Source organism: Carassius carassius, chromosome 14 (genome assembly GCF_963082965.1).
Source record: "Carassius carassius chromosome 14, fCarCar2.1, whole genome shotgun sequence".
Classification (NCBI taxonomy): domain Eukaryota; kingdom Metazoa; phylum Chordata; class Actinopteri; order Cypriniformes; family Cyprinidae; genus Carassius; species Carassius carassius.
Genome location: NC_081768.1, coordinates 16274007 through 16296558, shown reverse-complemented (window position 1 = coordinate 16296558; position 22552 = coordinate 16274007). Strand labels below are relative to the sequence as shown.

At 36.6% G+C, this 22552-nt stretch overlaps 1 protein-coding gene across 1 annotated transcript in view; it reads right to left on the bottom strand.

Annotated features, from left to right (window-relative positions):
• LOC132157163 (GDNF family receptor alpha-4-like) overlaps window positions 1-22552 on the bottom strand; it is a 119350-nt gene that overhangs the window by 20968 nt on the left and 75830 nt on the right. The window contains exons 2-4 of the mRNA XM_059566376.1: window positions 4790-5068; window positions 4092-4172; window positions 485-830 (exon numbers count right to left, since the gene is read on the bottom strand). Coding sequence (XP_059422359.1) covers window positions 485-830; window positions 4092-4172; window positions 4790-5068 — 706 coding nt within the window. The remainder of the gene's footprint in view (window positions 1-484; window positions 831-4091; window positions 4173-4789; window positions 5069-22552) is intronic.

Sequence of the window (22552 nt, the reverse complement as noted above, 5' to 3'; positions counted from 1 at the left end):
TTGTTTAATTGAAGTATATTAAAAGTATAGGTAACACTATATTCTAAGTTGTTCTTGTTACATGTATTTACTGTTATATTAACAATAAATTGTGCATAATGACATGCAAGTAACCCTAAGCCAAATCCTAACCCTAACCATATATTAAGTACATGTAGTTAATTATTACTCAGTACTTTGAGTTGGTAATTTATAATTACATTGTGACAAGGACACCTTAAAATAAAGTGAAATCAAATTATTATTATTATTATTATTTTTTATAAAATAACACTTTTTAGGTAACTGAGTGTTTACCTCATGTTAATTTACTGTACACCTAACATATATTCATTTCTTCAGGTTCAAAACCTTTTGAATGGGACAAAATGACTTTGTGCACATTTATATATTACTCTTTACAGAGCACAGAGTTTCAGGCCCTTCAAAAGAGCTTCATTGTATTTGTAGCAGTCATTTTCACACAGACACACACAATACCTACTTGCACACATAGTCGGCCTCACAAACTCTAAGTTGTGCCAGGCAATTGGGTTTTTCCCTTTCTTCATATGAGCACACAGGCACAATGGTCTGGCGCCGTCGCTCTGCACAAGCTGTGTCAGAGCATGGACAGAAGAGCAGCTCGTGTGTGTAGTCTGGCGGCACACGGTCGAAGAACTTTCTGAGTGCTTTGCTGCAGCGCGCTCGGTTGCAGGGCCCGACTCGCGCCGATGGGGCAATGCACGCCGACACGTACTCTGTGCGTAGTTTCTGACATGTCTCATCCACATTACAGGCCTTAGCAGCGTCCAAACAACGGTTCACTGTTGTCATGCCCACTTCAGACTCTGAAAGGAAGGAGAAGGAGCAGACTTGTGATTCCTGGGTATACAGAGAATAAGAGATTAGTATGTTAGTTACACTTGCATACTTTGGAGTACAAACAGAAAGGTAGTTGGAGTGGCCAAAGTCGCTGTCCAGTGCTGAAACAGAAGCCTGAACTCAAGATAACACAGAAAACCAGACCACAATGGTAAAATGTGGCATTACTTACCATCCAACATAACATTCTGTCTTTTTTTTTTTGCTTGTTCTCTGCTTTCTTCCCTGTCTTACTTTGCTTCCTCCCCTTGTTTTCTTTTCCCCTTCTGTCCTATTTACTAAACTTAACTGTCAATGGGGTATGAAATCATACAAATGAGATTGTAGCGACTAATGTCTTAATGCAAAATAGTTACGAATTGCCATAAGAGTGTATTAATTGCACTTACAAAAGCCTTCCAGTTTAATAACTTATGTCATTAATTATTTTCCGAATGGCCTTGTCCAACTGTCAGAGCAGCATGGGTTTTTGGAGGTGTGCTCTGGCTCATTGTTCTAATGAGGGTTGAGGTTCATACAGAACGTCTCTTTCTCTCATGTCCTAATGAAGGTTTGAGTTGGTCTGCTCTAAGAGGATGTGAGTCTGGGTGGCCTGTGTGTGCTGCTAATGAATAGAGCATGAGTGAGAATGAAAGTTGAATGAGTCTGGTCTCTATCACAGAGCAGATCCCAGCTGAGACTGGCTGCTGCGGCTGCTGCTTCATTTTTCATATCAGACTAATGTGGGCCGTAGAGAGCCTGCCAGCATTTCACTGCCATAGAGCTCGCTTTATCTCTCTCTCTCTGTCTCTATTTTTCTTCCCCCATGAGCCGTGGACTTTTTTAACTACATCCCCCTTCAATGTCATCTTTTTCACCTCTATGTCTTTTAACATGTCCTATTTATCCTTTCCATCCATACATCCATCCATTATTCTTTGCGTCATTTCTTCAGTTTGTTTACTTTCCTTGTTTCTTTCTGTACATTCTTTCCCCATTTGTTTCTTTATTTTTCCTCCCTTAGCTCGCTTGCTTTCTCCCCCCCCCCCATTTCTTCTTTCCCTTCTTTCTTTTCACCTTCCTTGGCTTGTTTGCTTTTCTTGCTTTATTCTATCCATTACAGTGTTGGCCAAAATGATTAAAACACTAGTATTTTCACAGCTAAAAAATCAGTTAGTTCTATATTTTGCTGTAGTGTGTCAGTAGAAAATATCAGTGTACATTTCCAAACATTCATTTTGCCACAGTTCTTCTGGATAGAGTCTGTCTCCATTTTTTTCTGTTTCTTCATGTTATTCCAGACAGACTGATGATGATGAGATCAGATCTCTGTGTGGAGCACTGGCTGTTGTCAGACTCCTTGTGCAAACAAAATCTCTCTGGATTATTACAATTAATGGCAAAATGAATGTTTGGAAATGTAAACTGATATTTCTAAACTGATAAGACACTGCAGCAAAAAAAAAAAAAAAAGAAAAAGAAAAAAAAGGACAAAGAGAGAGAAAAAGAGAAATAACTGACTTAAAATCTTTTTTTTTATTTTATTTTTAGCTGGTGAAAATACTAGTGTTCTAATAATTTTGTCCACCACTGTATTTCTTACTATACTTTCTATTCTTTCATTTACTCATTTGCTTGCTTCCTTCCTTCCTTCCTTCATTTTCTTTATTCCCTTTTCCCACTAATTTATTTTCTCCTTATTTATTTCCATCCATCATACCTACAATTATACTTTGTTTGTTGCATTTTTCTTGTTTGCTTCCTTTTCTTTACTCTTTGCTCTTCCTTCCTTTAATTTCCCTCCCACCTTCATCCTTTGCTTGTGTGCTTCCTTTCTTCCTTTTTTCAGTTTCATTCCTTTTTATGAATGCTTGTTGCCTTTCTTGTTCTTCCTTCCTTCTTTCCAACTCATTTACAGTACCTTCTTCTGTCCCTCCTTCCATGCTTGTTTTTCTTCATTTTGGTATTTTTCTTTGCTATCTTTCTGTTGCTTGTTCTTCTTTCATTCTTTGCTAGGTTATATCGTAAATCTTATTATTTCTTTCTTTCTTTCTTTCTTTCTGTTTAATTTCTTCCTCTGCTCAGAATCCATTTGGGTGATATTACTTTTTTCATCCATCATTAAGGGGTTTTGCAAGCTTATGATCAATACTGAGCCAATATTCTGGACCCTGGTGCTCATTATATTGCTGTATACACAGATTCTAGATGTAAGTACATCAGAGTTTGTTGGAACCAATCACCAAACTATTATTACAAACTATTATTACATTATTACATGTCACACATACAGTTACATATATATGTCTACAATGAAATATATATTTTTATTATTTAAAATCTCTTTCTTTCTGGATAAATCTAATTTATCCAGTAAAACACTGAAAGCCTCATGTCACATGAATGAACAAACAAATAAAGAACAAACACATAAAGAAATTTTTTTCCCCTTTCTAATTTCCACACATTTGTTTGATCTTTGTTGTCTCGACCGAACCAGAAACGCTCACAGTGTTTGAGAGTTGAGAGAGCAGCCATCATTAAAAGTCAAGCATGAATGACCGACATTACTTTCATTACTTTGAGGAAATCATTCTCTGTCCTATCCCCAAGAGTTAAAATATTATTTTATGTGTGTCTGCTTGGACTCAAGTGTGTATATGAGTGTGTGTGCACGCAAGAGAGATGATGAATAAATTGATCATTATGTGCTGCCCTCGGGGGCCATAAAATTCAGCTCATGCCTTAAGCACCCCATAAACTGAGGCTGACAAACTGACAGTTTTAGTCATGTGGTTCCTCCAAAAATACGTTTCTAACTTGGTATGGTGCTATTTTGAGTGAACGTAATGAGATGGGAGAAAGATGAGTGAAATGCCTTGATTAGAAAATGAAATTCTGAGATAAATCATCCGACTGTTTAGTCTTTGTTAGGTCCATCTGAGAGTCTTTGGCCCACAGCAAAATGTTTGTTCTGCTCCTGACAGGTCCCTGATGCATGCCTCATTTTGTAGGAAACGCAGTTTATCGTCAACGGTGCTGATGTACGGCAACTATGTTAGATTCCAAGTACATTAAACAAAGTGCTCATGTTTTGCTGTTGTAAGCTATTAAGCTCTGCCCTATTAATAAATCTTCACTGCTAATGCTTGGCATAGAAGTGACAAAACACATCGTGATCAGTTCCAAATATCAATTCCAACACCACAGCACACAATCGGCATTGTGTGTCTGTGCAAATCACTGACCTGCAGCGATGGAGGCCAGGCGAACATAATCAAAGCCCCGCTCGACAGGCTCATATGGGTAATTCTCCACCAAGCTCAGCCCTGTAAACGCACACACAAACAGGGTTTTTCGTGGCTATGGTAACAGAGTATTTTGTGTAAGTGAATTAATGAGAGTGTCACAGGTAAAAGTTCAGTTTAAAGTAATGCTTCTATAATGCTAAACTGGTTAGCATATTAAAATGCAGCGTCTAATTAAATTAAATTAAATTAAATTAAATTAAATTAAATTAAATTAAATTAAATTAAATTAAATTAAATTAAATTAAATTAAATTAAATTAAATTAAATTAAAAATTAAAAATTAAAAATTAAAAATTAAAAATTAAATTAAATTAAATTAAATTAAATTAAATTAAATTAAATTAAATTACATTTAAATTTAAATTTAGCATATGCTTTTATCCAAAGCGACTTACAGTGCATTCAAGCTATCAATTTTTACCTATCATGTGTTCCCGAGGAATCGAACCCCCAACTTTGCGCTTGCTTACTAACGCAATGCTCTACCACTTGAGCTAAAGGAACACTAATTAGCATCCAGTGAAGTGGTTTCTGGGGACCGAGTGGGTGTGAGTATTAAAACTTGTAATTGCATCATTGTGCGAGCAAATGCTTTGTATGTGACAAAGATAAATTTTTAATATGGATTTGCTCACCGTGCAGCACGGACTGCTTAAGGCTCCAGTAGATGCTGAGACAGTTCTTCTCTCTCTTCATGCCCCGTTTGCACTGGCATTTGTGCAGAGGACTAGACAGCAGGGCCGTCACGGCGTTCTCGCAGTGGTTGCGCGCCCCCGGACCCAGCTTCACGCTTCCACCGCCTGCGACACACTGCCTCAGTGTTCTCAAGCGCGGACTACACGCCTCATCGCTGGAGCACGAGTCCCCCGCAGTCAGACAGTCCCACCGGCCCCCGGACACCAGCCGCAGCACCCCTGCACAGAACACACAGATCTGTCAGGAACACTTTACAGTGAGGTCCTATTAGTCAGCTTTATAGTTAATGCATTAAAAGGAAAGTTCACCAAAAAAAAAAAACTACTTCAATTTGTTCCAAATCTGTAGAAGTTTATTTTGTCTGTTGAACGCAAAAGAAGACATTTTGAATAATGTTGGAATCAAACAATTGACCGTAGCCATTTACTTTTACAGTATGTAAAAAATACTATGAAAGTCAACCGGTTGGAATATCATGTATTCAACAGAGTAAATTATGACAGAATTTTCATTTTTAGATGAACTATCCCTTTAACTGGCATTATTACACAACGCTTATAAATGTTTGATTCTAATCTATTAGTCTGTCATTCCCTGATAATAGGGCTGTGAATCTTCAGCCCTTCAGGCAGCTATTCGGTTCATGATTCATAGGTTTTCGATTAGATTCAAGAACGATTTTTGTAAATCTAATACGATTCAATTTGATTCGATTCACAATTAAATTCGATTCGATTTGATTATAACCATTTTTGATTCTGTACTCTTTGGGCCCTATAATACACCCAGTGCAATGCAAATGCATTTGTGCTCATTTGTTCACCCATGGGAGCGGTGGTCTAAAAAAAAGGTGTGTTCAGGCGCATTGGTGGCCCATTGCTATTTTAAGGAGCTGAAAATAGACTGCGCCATAGACCAACTCAAACCTGGTCTAAAGTCTGGCACAATGTTTTTCTTTGTTATTTAAAGAGCGTGTTAAGTATTGGCAGGTCCGCAACCTGCGTACACTCTGCTTATTAAACACAGAGACGCACAGCAGCACACAAACATGAAAGTGTGAAAGTGAGAAAGGAAGTGAAAAAAAAATCCATACATGCCAAATATTAAAAATTAAAGGACTGGAATGCATAAGAATTTCTTTGTAGGCTAATTAAATATAAAAATGCCTACATGTCATAATGGATAGTCATCCATTTCATCTCGGAGACGCGTTCTGTCTTTGCGCTTGCCAAATCCGTCATGGCACGAGCGCAACTGGCTCTTAAAGGGAATGGAAGATGACACTCTGATTGGTTTATTGCACGTTATGCCCAAAAAACACCCATTACTCATTAAGAGAATAGGGACAACCCGTTTAGACCATGCGCCAGGGCACGCCAACCATTTTTCAGTCGTTAAAATAGCCGTGCGCTTTACACTTTGCGTTTAGATCATTAAAATAGGTCACATTAAGTGCATTCACAGGATTATTTAAATGTTTCCCCAAAATTCTTTAAATGCTTAGTCAGGGGACAAATTACACAACAGCCTTTATAGTTAGAGAACCATAGGTTAGAAAAAAACAAACAACAACCTTTTGTTCATTGTTAGATGCTAGTTTAATGATGCTATGGCATGACATGGAATACGTAAAATTTTATGTAAGCCAAGGTTTTAAAAAAGAGCTTTAAAAGTATTACGTATAAGCAGAGACAATTTATAAGAGACATGCCACTTCCTCAATCCACAATACAACTATATATAAGGAAAACCCGTAACGGCAAAGATGGCGGTTGTATGCACATGTCCCGCCCCTCCCGCTGGAAAGCCAATCATCTGCTTTTAACAGTTAAGCCGGGAAACAGTTGAGGTTTTGCGACAGCAGAGACGATTTGGCGACAGCGAGTTTGGGTGTGTGCAAGATCAGATGGAATCTACATAGAAGAGGGTGATAACAACACGAAGACTACCAAGGTAGTTAAAGCATTTTATATCAACCACAAATATGCATTTGTTTAAGTGCTTGGCACAACACCGGCATTCTGGAGAAGTAAATGAAGTTGGTGTCGTGAACCCTTGCACATGCGTAGTAAAAGTATAACCTGTGGGGAAAAAAGCGTTTTAAACCTTATTTTGGGCCAAAGTCATCAAACTTTTTCAGTGATTTTTATCATATTTTACTGCTGTTTCTATACATGCAGTTTTTATGTCCCGGTGACCAGTGAAAGTGCAGTTCTGACTCTCTGCCCATTCATTTAGATAGGAGCCTTGTCTTGTTAATCTGAAATAGCTGCCCGGAGGCTACATTTACTGCTACATTTAATTAGCTATTATTTTAATTTTCTGCACAGAATAAGGTAGAAAATATACTTTATAGTTTCTGTACTGTAATAAATTATGTCAATTAGCACTGCATCATTCATAAATTGTATTTATTGTTTTTTTTTAACGTTTCATCAGTTCATTCTGCTTTTATTCAGTTTAGCTGCAGATATAGCCTGGCACATCTATGAGAGCTAGATCACTTCTCTTTCAGTGTGAAAGCTTCTTTATCTCATTTTCACAAAATAAAATACTATAGTAGCTATTTAACTTTTCCTCTCTATCAGTGAATCATGATTCTGAAAGAAAACGCCCCGGATGTCTGTTTGCTAAAGCAACGAATGCATGAAAAGATGCATTAAAGATGCATGAAAACTACTTTCATGCATCTGATTATCAGATAAACCTTGCGCTCCTATTTCAAGGTCGTTGTTAATGCTGTGGTTATTTTAACAGTTTCCTTCGTACATTCGGTTCATCAACATTATCATTCAATGGAACTGTGTGTATGATTTAGACACTTAACATTTCTGCTCCGTCCATGCAATAAATACGCAGCTTTCGAATGCTCAGGTAACGCTGTCGGTAAGATGCAGAGAGCCATTGAAAAACTAAAGAAAAGTAAAGCTACTTCATTTTAGAATTACTGGCCACAAGTCCTGAGGAGAGATCACACATCAGCTGTGTCAGAGACGAATAGAGCGCGAGCGCAATCCTGTGACAGTCATGGTAATAGTTGAGCGCGTGAGGGAGAGAAGCGAGGCATGAACTCTGTTCAAGATCTCCATTAATTCCAGGGGGGGGCAGGGTTTCATATTTTTTTGAATCACCCCTGGGTGCCGCCATTGGCTAGCTTGATTTTGGTGTCACTTTGACAGCGAATGACTTTACATCTGAGGCGTTTAAAGGCTCAATTTGTCCATTAATTATTTCTAAAGAAACACAAAAATGTATAAAAGGCTCCATTACCTTGTATCTTACATTATGGTACCGTAGAAGCAGTTTTTGTAAAAATAGGCTAATGATTGCGTCATAACCAGCGACTCTCTGTCGCACAGTAGAGAAATTACAGTATGGACAGGAGGAGAAGCTCACAGGCAATCTTTTACTGTCTATGAGGCTACCAGGGGGACGTGGAGGCATGAAGTCAAGGAAGATAATTAATCTGAATACTTACCAAAATGTGCTCCTGTTCACGCTCGTATTCTCTGGAAGATTCGGTGGGTGATTCAGATTTCTCTTGGCACAGCGATTAGAAGATTTACAGGTTGCTCACGTGACATCTACGTCATCAAGCTCAGTTTGAGTCTGCGCAGTACGCCCGACCCCCAGGAAGTGTGTGCTTCTAATTGACTTCACTTGTCTCCGTTGAATCCAATGGGGTCGCTGTGTCCATTTCTTTTACTGTCTATGATTAATTCATACGTGTAGTAATTCAATGTGTATATATTTTGAAAGCATTGAATCGCTATAGAAATCGAACATCATTCGATTCTTAGTGTTTTAAATCAATTACTATCCGAGACCGGCGATTCACAATTCAAAAATCATGTTTCAAGATCGATGCATATGCATCGTTAGGGTTTATAATCGATGATGTATTGAGAAAATGAGCAAATTGTTACACCCCTACCCGATAATGACATCATAAAATGGTAAGATTTTTAATCAGTTACAATCACTAATCAGTTAGTGATCTAACATTATCCCTTATGTTAATTTGTTTGGTTGTCTTTTATAAAAGCCACTTGTTTCAATTATTTACATGTGACAAGTAAAAGAAAACCATTCAAATGAATACAAAATCCCTCCAGTTCACACCACTGCTGGAGTTTGTTCTCGTATGACAACTGACTAGATCTACATTGTCCCTTACTTAACTAATGAGAATTTCATTTGTAATAGTATTTATTAATCGTTCACTGTTAGGTCATGTTAGCTCATGTCTGTTAAATAATCTTAGATGCAATATTTGATTTGAACGATGTATTAGTAAATGTTAAAATTAACATAAGATTATTAAACATTTTTATTGTTAGTTGATGTAACTTAATGTAATGTTACTGGTGTCCAGTGTTACTTATCTGTCATTCATAGTAAACTGTTATACAACATTTACTGCTGTAAACAAAACACAATATTATTACTTGTTTATGTGGGCGACTAAAGGAATAATTTACATGGCTTAACCTATGTTAACCTCATCCACTTTCCCTGCCTTTTCAGTCACGCTACTTGTTTTCAGGGGGTGAGCAAACTTCAAAATGTGGAGGAATGACTGACAAACAACCTGAGCGCCAGATTTGTTCGTCAAAGGACAATTTCATCCTTCCTGAAAATTACTTGTATAATCACATGCTTCAAAGCAAAACAAAACTGTTCCGTTTTCTGATTTAAAAAAAAAAGCCTCTATTTAAATAAATGCCAGAGAATATTTCTGAAAGTCTGATTTCCCATTATGCTGTTTGATCTCAAGGGCAATAACTGCATCTCAACATCTGTTTAGCTGAAACACCCATGTGAATAACTAAAATATTTTCAACAGCTATCTGTACATTTCCCAATAAAAATGCATAGTCTTTGTTTAGCTTAAGTGTTTGATATACTGGTGGAGGCTGAGGAGAGACCCCACATATGATTGTAAAGCACTTTGGGTGTACAACAATACACAATGAAGCGCTATATAAATGCATCATTCATTCATTCATTAAGTGTTTGAAATATGCAGTAAATATCTTCTATTGTTGTTTACATAATGAGATCTTAAATATCATGATCTCAGCATTGTTTAAAGGAGCTGAATGCAATAATGGTCTCAGCTTCAGACGTCCAACTCACAGACAACCCACCATCTGTGCCCTGACCTTTTGATGCACACTAAACTGGCAAGTATATTTGAAAAGTTTGGGTTTTTCCAAGCCAGTCTGTGATCAAAGCTGCCCTGCTGTTATAGTTCTCAGTCTTTGAGTCTGTTCTGTATACTTTATAACTATCTCTGATTTGGTTCAGCATCAATGGACTGTCAGGACTGCTGAGAAAATTACTGGTGCTTCAGTGCCCACCCTTCAAGACCTGTGCATCTCGAAACGGGCAGGAGGAATCACTTCAGACCACACACACAGGCCACTGCCTCTTTGAACCGTTGCTACAAAGAACAGCACTAACATCCAAGAACATCCCTCAGGCCATCTACCTCATGAACAATTAAAACCTTAGTGCTGCACTTCTGTTGTGAACAATATGTCAATTCAACTAAAATATTTATTCAACTGGATGTACATATTCTATAGTGTACATTTCTGTGAAAAAGAGTAAACATTATGGAAATAATATACTTTAAAAGAATATACTGAAGTGCGAACTGAATGTAATGTTTTCGGACACTTAATTGCAATTTAATGAAAATGTATTATAGTTTAAATCTAGGGAAGCCAACACTGCTCCTAGAGAGCTACGTCCTGCTGAGATCAGCTCCAACCCCAATCAAACACACCTGAACCCGCTAATCTAGATTTCCAGGGTCACTTAAAAATACAGGCAGGTGGATTGAAACAAGGCTGGAAGTAAAGTCTGCAACTCTTGATTTAAATTTATACTGAATGCAATTAGGTGACCTTTAGACCCAACTACAGTAAGTAGGATATATTTCTATGTAATTTCATAATTACTCATATTTTTTTTGAAATATGGTTAAAAGTGTATGCTGAATTAAACCAAAATGTTTGTGGTAAACTGAAATGTATTTTAATCCCATTTGTATTGAAACTTGTATCGTGTATTAAATATATTTGCAAATATACATTTGTAATGAAGTTGCAGTTTAGACCCTTTTTTCCCCTTCTGATAGGATACATACTTGTAAAAAAGGCTTCTGTTACTTTTCCACTCTTCTGCTCAAACATCTGTTCCGAGAGTATATTTTTTCGTTAACGATTAAGAAACTCAGTGAAAAGACCTGATTGCTTTACGGCAGCAACAAATGTTGCACTGTAATTACGATATTGATATATTTATGACAGTGAATTCCATCCAGTTAACTGTAAGGAGCTCCAATATTCACCTTATTTTTCAATGCGAAAGTATGCAGTTTTGAGTGTGTGAAACTTCCGTTTCATTAGCTGCTATAGGGAAATAAGAAGAACATGTAATAAAAGGTACAACTGCGCTACAAACAAGTGTGTTTATAATTATGATAATACATTACAACAGTATGGTAAAATACCAGTTTGCCATTTCAAGAAGCATAACAAGCAGTTGTGTTCAGCTAAAAATAACTGGAAGCAAATGACACCAGACACTTTAAATATACAAATGGTCACGGCCATTATAATGTGAAAAATAAGGTGGATAAATATACAAAACTACATACAGTTGCTTTTAAGTGCACCTATCTGTTACGGGATGAGCAACATATATTCATAAAAAGTCAACCTTCCGTTAGTAAACTTAAGTGGGGGTTTATTTTTATTAATATTTGCTATTATCTACAAGCACAGGTTTTTTTTCTCCCAAAAAATATTTTCAAAAAATATTCTCCCAAAAAATATTTTTTTAGATTAATGTACAGTGCAAATGCACATTGAATTTAAACTTCGTTTTCACAAGGGCATACATTAGTCTTTTTCTTCTGTCTTATTTTGTATTGTTATTTATAGTCTATTTACTTTATTTTTCTTGTGGTTTTCCTGTTTCTGTCACCAAGAGAAAGATGAGACAAGAAGAGAGGAGATTTGACATGACGAGGGGAGAGAAGATAGAACGAATTGAAACATGATGAGATTTGACAAGACAAGAAAAGACAGTAGAAGAGAAGAGATGAGACGAGAGGAGAGAAGAGACAAGATGAGAAAAGATGAGATGAGATGATCTGTGACGAACCTTGCACATCATCTAAGATAGATTCCTAAATGAAGTGAAGTGTGTCGGCACAATAACTAATCTCATTGTGCCTAAAAAGAGAGTAATCTAGTGTGGAAGATGAACCTGCTCAATGGATCATGTGATAATCAGATTATTTCTTCATGAAATATTGTTTGGGAATGGTTGAAGACCATTCTGAGAACCTTGCCGCAGTACAGCTGCAACATCAAAGCAATGGTGCCCAAAGCAGTTATGGGAAATCATCTAGTTTGTCACTCATGTTGGTTCCAATACTTTACACCTCCCATCAGTGTGCTAAAATTAAACACCCACACACTTCAACAGAAGAATACCTACACGGACACACAGAGATAAAAGACACAAATGCTGCTGTAGAGATGGGGTGAGAGGCATTAACATCTGGTAATTAAGTTGATTAACTACAACAATAAAGGTTCTATATATGTGTATGTGCGTGTGCGAGAGAGGAAGTCTGTCTGGTAGAGGTTGAGAGGACGACCGGTGCTCTCAGATCTTGCACCCTTGAGAAGAAACTCACAGAGCTCTCGCACACTTCCTCGCCATTAGTACTGCATAGAGACATAGTCGGCACAGAGATGTGCTAATGGTGCGGGTGTGCAAGAGAGAGACAAAGCGAGCGCTTTCCCCTAGAGAGATGTGGATCTACAATCAACAGAGATGCCATCACAGAGTACCTCTGTGTCACTCAGCATACTCCCCTAATCCTAACACACTGATAGTGTGTTTACCTCTGTCACACAGTCTCCCCATCCTATTGTGTGTCATCTTTTAGGTCCACGATGTCCATAGGCAATTCTAGATCGCCATTTAGGAGGGTTTCATCCACATTGGTTTTAATCTAGCCCTCAAAAAAATCTGTCATTATGTGATTTATTTTCCACTTGATCAAAGCAGTGGTTGCTGTGAGATATTTTAGGGTATTGTGCTCTAAATCCCTCTGCAAAAAAAGTTCATTATCCATTGCACTATTAAGTGGAAGAACCATGTGACCAAATATTTGTTGGCTTAGCAGCCATTACCATTGCCATCTCACCTATTTTTAGAAAGTCCCAAGTTATGTTTATTATTATTGACCTTTCCTTTTTTTATAATAATTACTGTATTTAAATAATGACCAAGTTAGTATGAAGAAAATGTAGCACCTACATGTTTTTCAGAAAGTCTTTTACAACTACTGGGCAAACGTTGCGCCACCTAATTAATATTTATGAGCCAGGCTTATAATGTGGCCCTCTACCCACGTTTTCTGCTCTGCGCTAAGACCCTTTATGCACTGATATTAGTCTCCTGATGATCAATTTTTTAAAATAGTTTTATTTTACTTTTTTTTTTTTTTACATTTTGTACCTACAACCTCTTAAGTTTTTATTTTTCTTGGCAAAAAAATATATTAAATATATATATAATATATATATATTTGTGTTTTTCTCAGTACAAATATTCTTATATCAAGATGCATTTACTTGAAAAAGGAAAATGACATTAGATATTAAGAGATTTATTTTATTATTAATTTAATAAAAAATTGAGTTCATGCTTAAAATTAGATAAAATATCTGCCAATTGGGGGGTGGGGGTGGCTTTTTTCCTTTCGAATTAAGTTTATTTTTATCAATACCACTGGCATTTTAAAATATAAAAACTATTTGCAATTGTCTTGTCTTTGTTTTCTCCGGACTCCATTTGCCATAACCTCCATCACACCACACCTGTTTCCCATCAGTGACACTATAAAGGTTGCACTCATCCACACACACATTGCTGCTTATTGTTTAGCCTGTGTTGTCTAGTTCCTGCCTTATCTTGCCTTTGTGTTTTGTTCTTGGACTGTTTACCTGGTTTTTGGATTACTCTTTTGGATTACCCTGGATGTGCTTTTTTGCTGGTGTTTTGACCCTGCCTGTCCAACTACGCTAAAAATAAAGCCTACACTTAAATCCTCAACCCCCTTGTCACGTCTGCACATTATATTAGTGATATGTCTTTTTTCATTTCAGGTTAATTTAAAATGATTATTTATTCTGTAAAGCAAAAAAAAAAAGTACTGAGTAATAACCATTTTTTGCAGTTCAATTAATTTTATTGATCCAGGTTAACAATGTTTATAATGTGCTCTCTAAACATCCATTTTCACACTGTTCTATCCTAAAAGGTTTACTTTAAACATGTTATTGTTGACTTTGCACCTGTAACCTATTATATCTTATGTATCAAATTTGTATATTAGGACGAGACCAATCTCAAGATAAATATCTATGAACTAACATCTGATAGTTTGATAGACAGCTGAGACTGAAATCAAGAACCGTATCTGTCTCTATGACTCCCCACTCTCTTCTTGATTATAGATGGTGTTTTTATGCTAAACAAGGGGAATTTGGTTTGGCTGGTTATTGATTGAATAAAGGAATCAAATGAAATGTAGAGGAGCTCATGATGGAGTGAGCGGAGAAGAGGAATGCTGATGACTCTCTGCTGTGCTTTGAGGAGCCTAAAGAAACTGCTGTCAGATCAGATCCTGCAGCAGGCTTCAAGATAGATCAATCAAGAGTCCAGCCTTTAAATCCGAGTGACTCCCTATTGCATACACTTGCCTGTGTAAATCCGGAAATGTGCACTGCGGGTCTCTCTCAGTCCAGTTTGATTTGTCTCATTGTGACTGAGTTGCGTCATTCGCACAGCCTTGTCACAGCCTTGTGGGAAGTCGTGGCCTAATGGTTAGTGAGTCGCAATCGAAGGGTTGTGAGTTTGAGTCTCGGGCCGGCAGGAATTGTAGGTGGGGGGAGTGCATGTACAGCGCTCTCTCCACCTTCAATACCCCCAAAATCTGTAATGATTGTTTTTGAATAAAAAAAGACCAAAGCATAGTATTTCCACCTGCAGAGCTTAAAAGCACTTTCAGTAACAGATTCTTGTTATTATAATTAATCAATTATTGTTTAATTAGGAGTAATTTAGCCCCATCTGTGGACCAACAAGTGGAACAAGCTGGTTTGCATGCTGACCTTACAAAACTTTAAAGCTATATTTAATCAATTACTTTTAACAGGCAGTCAGCCTTATAAATGCAAATTTCTAAGGCATCTGAATATCAGCGTGATCATAACTTTGCTGAATAACCTCTTATACACCATCTACTACATGTCTTCTGTTGTCTCACTGATAATTTATACTTTTTTAGTAAGTTAAATGCCTTTTCACATACAGTACCTGTAAAAATGCCCCTTTAGATTGTGGTATACATCTTTTTGCTGTGATTTTTAATGGTTAATGTATTAATCTATATAATAACTTTTATATAGATCAAGAACATTCACTGGATTGGAGCAACTTGGGTTCACTTCATTATAAAATCATGTTAAAATGTAAATATCAAATATGATACATCAGGCTTTTGAGGAACAATTATTTGTACATCTCTCATCTCTCATCAGTGTATTGCATTTCATTAAAATGTTTTGCCTCCAAAATAAAAACTACAAAGCTTTGATCATAAAAGTAAGCACTAAAATGTAATCTTACTAAAACAGATTATTAAAACATACAGAGTGAAAATGATGCTTATATGCATTTTATGTTAGTAGTCTGATATACTTTTATAAAGACCTCATTGATTTACATCATTTACTATCATAATTTCATCTTACATTGTGTCCATATAAATATCAGCAACTGCACCAAATTGCATATTTTTGTTCACTCTGGCCTCTGAATAAAATAGTGTTTTTTGTGTAAAAGTTTAATAAACTGTTCCATTTCAGAAAATATGATTCTCCTGACAATGATTTCATATGTCAAGCTTGTATTATGGTGCAGTATGTGCATCTTATCTGAATGAAACAGCCAAGTGTATTCAGTTTTGCAAGGATGAGAAGTGCAGATAATTGTCAAGTATGTTGTTTTAGTTAACAAAATCCAATAATCAACTAAATGACCTAGCTAAGAGTTAGAAAAGACGCCAGGAAAGCAGCCTAACTGCACAAGGATTCTATGTTATTGAACTTCTGAGGAAAGGCCCAGAAAGATCAATGTAATAATGACGAGCAGGATGAGGCCAGCATTACTGCACTGACACCAAAGCCAGTCAGTGTCAACAGTGACACCGCGGGCAAGACCGGTAGAGTTCACCATAAGAGAACAGTCTCCAACAGTGACTTTACTGTTGATTAAAAACTACACATACTACTATTGAGTCATCGAAGAGGAAGGAGGATAATGTTTATTGATGCAAGAAAGTTACTGAACCAGCATTTCAGATAATGCCGATATTGAGAGATTGTTTAAAAGAGCGACAGCCCTGCTTCCTAACAGGAGAGCTCATTATCGAGCTTTCGTCAGGGTCAGTGGTCTTGGAGGAGAGTGTCGCTCATTAACGTATGATATACTCTGGAGTTGTTTGAAGAATAGGCAGATAGTGTCAATAAAGTGGCTTATGTACTTTCCCCATTATAAGGACGTTGTTTCTCCTGTAAACTCTTTTTCCCTCTCAAAATCCTGAAGGTTGAAAGAAAGTGGACTGGATGCCTTTATGACCAGAAGCCAAGAATCTCTTAATCCATCCATGACTGCTGATCAGATCTCCGGGATTACTTGACAGTTGATTGGGAGGAGTATTGACAGAACTGTTCTAATGGGAGAGCAGATCAGTCTTCCCCAAACATAGTAGTCTGTGAAACCTGCATATGATGCGAACTGACATAGAGGAATGTTACAACAAAAAAAGGCTTCACATGCTTGTGGGGAAATGCATGTCAAAAGGAAAAGAAAAAATCCTTTTTAGTTTAAAAAGTTTAGTTTAAAACATGTGCCACATTCTTAGACATGTAATATTTGTGTTTAATCATTTTGCATGTCCATTAATCCATTTAGCATGTCCAAATCCATTATTTCTTTTAATCTTCTTGTACTATGTAGGATCGTGGAGCTGGAGCCTAACCGTTTTTGGCTGTAGGCAGGGAATCACCCTGGAAGGATGGCCAGTCCATCACAGGGATAACCAATTTTAACAGAACAGCTTTACTGTTTTACCCCCCCCCCCACCCCAATAAATAATAATTCATATTCTTGTTAGGCAATTTGCTTCTATTCATTCCTACACACATGCTTATAAAATGTAGGGTTTTTCTGTTGTGGAATTTCATTTGTATTAAGAAAAAAATATAAAATATTTTACCAAACTAGTTAAGTTTTCCTGTTAAAGAACTTTTATTCTTAATCAAAAACTGGAAAACATAGTCTGATTTACTCAATCAAATTATTTGTGGTCTACACATCAAAATTGCATTTCTCTTCTAAACTTGAACAAAAAATTCTTTTTTTTAATTAAGATTTATACATCATCTGAAAGCTGAAAAAAATAAACTTTCCATTGATGTATGGTTTATTAGGATCAGACAATATTTGGCCGAGATACAGTACAAATCTGAAATCTGAGGGTGCAAAAAAAAAAACCAATACTGAGAAAATCGCCTTTGAAGTTGTCCAGATTAATTCTTAAATCTAGTTTTGCTATATTAACGTTAGAAAATGTATGTATATAGCATTCAATGTTTTTTGGGCTATTGCTACAAATATACCCCATCAACTTAAGGTTTTGTGGTTCAGGGTCACAATTATCCTAGTTTGGTCTGTGCATTTAAGTTCATGTCTGTTCAGTTGAGTTTGTCTGATCTTGAGTCAATAACATAATAACATCTGTGTCTTTGTGCTACTCTGTATGTTGGGATATCTTGTTGGATTTAGACTTTGGAATCATCATCATCATCTTCATCAGTGTGTGTTTAAGTCAGAGTAGCCGTGACATACATATAATATTGAGCAGTTTGCATGCTAAAATGTGCTATTGCTCACTCATTCGTAACTAGTACAGACTTTTAATTTAGTCATGAGACACCATATATATGAAACTGAATAAATGAATCTTGTCAGAGAGCCATATAAAATCACTTTGAGACTACGTAATTGGAACTTTTAAAAATAACTCAATTCTGTAATGTTGAAGTTATGTTTGTGTAACTTAATTGTTTCATAGAACAAGTGTACATGATTAATTATGTAAATATAACACATATTTTTGTTTCGTTATAATATCAGTACAGCTGTATCACAGAGGCATGTCTGACATGTCACGACCCAAACAAAATTCTAAAATTAAACAAATGCACATCATAGAATTATGAATTACATAGAATATATTATACTGTATGGCTGAAAAACATTTGAATTTTTTTAAATATATATATCATTTATTCTATCTAGACAAATAATATAATGTCTTTGGTTCATGTACATCAAAAATATATTTTCAGATTTGTTTGGTATATTTTCCTTATTTTAAGCATACACCTCACTATGTTTTGCTAGGTTTATCCTAAAACAAGAAAACACATTTCAGATAGTCAATTTATATATTTTTTTCTCCAAGATTCTCTAAAACATTTATATTCAATTTGGCTTAGATACTGTATGCTTCCTGTATCTAAGCCAAATACTGCAAAATACTGGCTATGATTATTAATATTTTTTTTTTTTTGCAGTGTAATCCCACAGGGCACCATATAAAGTGAGTGTGTATATGTGCCTAGCTGAGAATCCATACAGGGATGGAGAGTCCAATCTCCTGTGGCCACCCAGCGACTGAGCTGTTAAATAGGTCGACAATGTAGGTCAGGTGTCCTCTTAATATGAGTATGTCTGCACTTCAAAATTCGGATACTACACCTGCCAGCCCAACTTCCTTCAGGAAAAAGAATTGCAGTTTATTTTTCTTTACCATTGTTTTCCTGTCACATCCTTGCCGTGTCTGCACGAGTAGGTGTCTACATGCGTGTGGGCATGCTTGCACATCTGTTTGTGCGTGTATGAGTATGCACGTCCACATCTCAGGAGACCATGTCAGATTTAGGAGGAATTACACTGCCTGTCAGAAACTCAGACACATTCGCCGCAAGCTCTATTTACTCAGATAGACAAATTACGGATGAATCTGTCATAAAGCTGTGTTCCCATCATCCCCTCCTCTGCATCAGGTTCAGACTGGAAATGCAGCATCCCAAAGCTGGGAAAGCAGCAATTAGCTCCGTCTGATGGGCACTGCTGGGACTCTTAAATACAGCCTCCGAACAGCCTCGATAGATCTTTTCAAGGTAACGTTCTTGTTTACCAGCTTGTATGTTTGCATTCCCGTGCGTGTTCAGAGTGATTATTTTTCAGTATAAAGAACGAGGCCTACCAGAACCGGAAGAGTAGACAGTTATATTGAAATGACACATGCTGCAAATTGCAATCAACTTTTCTATAATGTCTCCAAAGCAGACGTTTGAAAGCAGAAGCAACATCCTCAAGGAGAAAAAGAGCATGGAGTGAAAAAGGGCTGGTGAGGAGCAGAGGACACGCACTGATTTAAATGCGAACCATTCCTCTACTTCATTGCTTTTAAGAAAGAAAAGATCAGGCTCTTTGTGGTGTGTCCACACACACACTAAGGAGGTTATATTAAAGGTTTTATCAGTGCCACAGCTCAGTGCCACAACGGACATGGCTGAGATGCTTCATTCACGGTGTGAAAAGGGTTTAACTCAGCTTGCTCGTTAAGCCTCCTCCACATCTCTAAATGCACACACACACACACACACACACACACACACACACACACACACACATGCACACAAATAAACAAGGCTTATTGTGTGAGAGCTGAATATAAAATCAATGTGCGCAGACTGTGAAGATATGTGTTGTGTTAATGGTGCTGTGGGGCAGATTAGATTACATCAGGTTTCGCCTAACATGATCAGAATGGCTGTTTCATATGAGATCTTTGTGTAATTACACATGATCACACACTTTTTTTGCCACTTTTTTTGCCATTTTTTTTCTTTATTTAAAATAGAAAATTTGATTCAAGGCACTGTTTAGATCAAAATGATCTGAAATAGGATAAAATCAAAGAAAGTCACCTTATTACTGGGTATTTCTTGCAACAGAAAGCCTTCTTGCAACAGAAATGTGCAGTTTGCGTGTACAAAGCAAATAGGAAGAGAACTGATAGTATCTCAATGAGGAAGTAATAGTACATAATGTGGTCCATTCTGCAATCATTGTTGTTTTGATAGTATTTTCCAGTCTTATCTAATCAATACTAATGTCTTTAGAATGACTTACAATGACTTATCCCAGCAAATATATTATGATGATCATGATCAAAAGAAGTGTTCATAGTTAATGGCTTTAAAGCAGTGATTCCCACACACATGTGTGGGCACAATTGGGAAACTTCAAAATATTTTGATTTAAGATATTTTTTTCATCTTTACTTTTAAGAAATAGTCTCGCCAAGGCTGCATTTATTTGATCAAAATACAGTAATCCAGTGTAACTTTCAGAAATCATTCTTATATAGAAATTTTCTGCTCAAGAAACATTTCTTATTATCAAAGTAAAAAAAAAAAAACAGGTATGCTGCTTAATATTTTTTCGGGATTCTACTGATAGATAGAACATTCAGAAGAACAGCATTTATTTCCAATTGAAATCTTTTGCGACATTATACAGTCACTCGATTATTTTAATTCTAAATATTCTGTTATTATCAACTTTAGTTTGAATTGAAACGCCTTAGTGGGTCTGAATGGTGAGTCTTTTCTCCCACAGTATTAACTGATTGAGAATCATTGCATAATAAATTGGGTTTAAATAATATGGGTGCAAGTAATATTCAGTGTAATATGAGGAACATATTTCATGTTAATAGCCTTTAAAGCAAGAAAAGTTGTAAAAGCCTGCTCTAAACAATTATTGAGGTGTCTCAACTTGCCTCTGATGAGTAATATTGTGATTTGGGTATCGCACCAGATTGAACTCATGTGAGTAAGTGAAGTAGAAAACATTCAAATTAATTTGTGAGTAGTAAGTCTGAGCTTCATCACATCAATTTGTATAATCTCTCAGACAGGACTATTCCTCGCGACGTCTCCCCCAGCAGCTCTGAGCCATGTACTCGCTCTCCACCATCTCACACTGTTTCTGGCAGGTGTCTGCCTTTGTATGCCAGGGCATGGTATTCATATTTCATATTACACTCGGCTTGTAATTTCTTTTCCTTCCCACTTCATTTTGCTCAGCGTGTGATTCAGTCTCTTTAGCCCCATATGCTGCCCTCTGGATTAGAAAATGAAAATGCATAACGGAAATATTGAATTTAGGCAAACTCTAACAGTCTGTTTTACTCACTCTTTCAATATCTCCCGCTCTCTGTCTCTGTCTGTCAAATATGGATGCTGGCAATCTCTCTGCCACTCTGAGGACACCCACAGAGACAGAAGCTGATTCCTGTCTCTGGCAATGCTGTGGAAGCAGGTTTCTGTGTTTGTGAGAAAGATACACAAACCGATGTGTGTACAGACAGACCCCTGTCCTTGTTGTAATGTTATCCTACTCTAAAAGTAAAACAGCAATAGATCTAACATATCTAACTAATATGTTCAACTTAACTGCCACATTTCTTTCAATGTTGTGGGTCTTTTTTGTTGTTGTTAAGAAAATGAGACCGCTTAACCAAATCCACAGAATGAGTCACAGTGGATGTTTTAACGGATGCAAGTGTGTTAAAACTGAAATTGCAGGGATTTAAATAACCTCACTGAGCTGTTTGTTTGTGTCAAAGCTGTGGCCCAGTGGGTGATTCCTTTATGACACATAAATAGAGCTGATGTGTTTGAGTGTATATTTCCAGATCCTAATTAGGTCTAATTTGCACTACAGTTAAATAGATTCTGTTATAATTTACTAATTTGTTCCAAACCTATATGACTTTCTTTTTCTTTGGAACATAAATGAAGATGTTTCACAAAATGTCTGTATTTTTTTTTCAGTAAAATGGAAGTCAATAATTTGGAGGGGAATCATTTTCTAAAGGACATATGAGTTACAATTCTTATCGCGTCTATTTTTATCTTCCTTTTCAGATGGTATTAACTTCTACAAAGGCAGGAGTGTGTGTTTTCTAGATGTGGCTGTTACAGAAGGTTGTGTTGTGGTGTGCACAAAAAATGTTTCCATGCTTTGCTCTCCTTAATTAATTTTATTATATTACTTTTTCATCGGATGCAGTACATTTTAAAAGGTGCGGTGTGCTGAAGATTAGTGTGCAAATCGTAGCTTAGGTTAGTCAAAACAAAGCAATGGGATAATGGATCAGCAATCACAGACATTTACATTCAGTAATTACATTCCTCAGAGGAGCATTGAGTTTCCTGAAAAATAGTTGGTAATTTCCTATGGAATTTTTATAGAGGTTTTGTAAGAGAGAAAGCAAAACAGACTTTGGACAGGATTAAAATCTCAAAAATTAATCTTTAGCCCAGTTCGAACTGTAATTGGAATTGGAAAATAAATTATACGAAACCCAGGACTTTGCTTCTCACATGACCAGTCACATGTTCAGAATAATACATTTAATAATGGGGATGGGGAGGAATCATATATATGTATGTATGTAT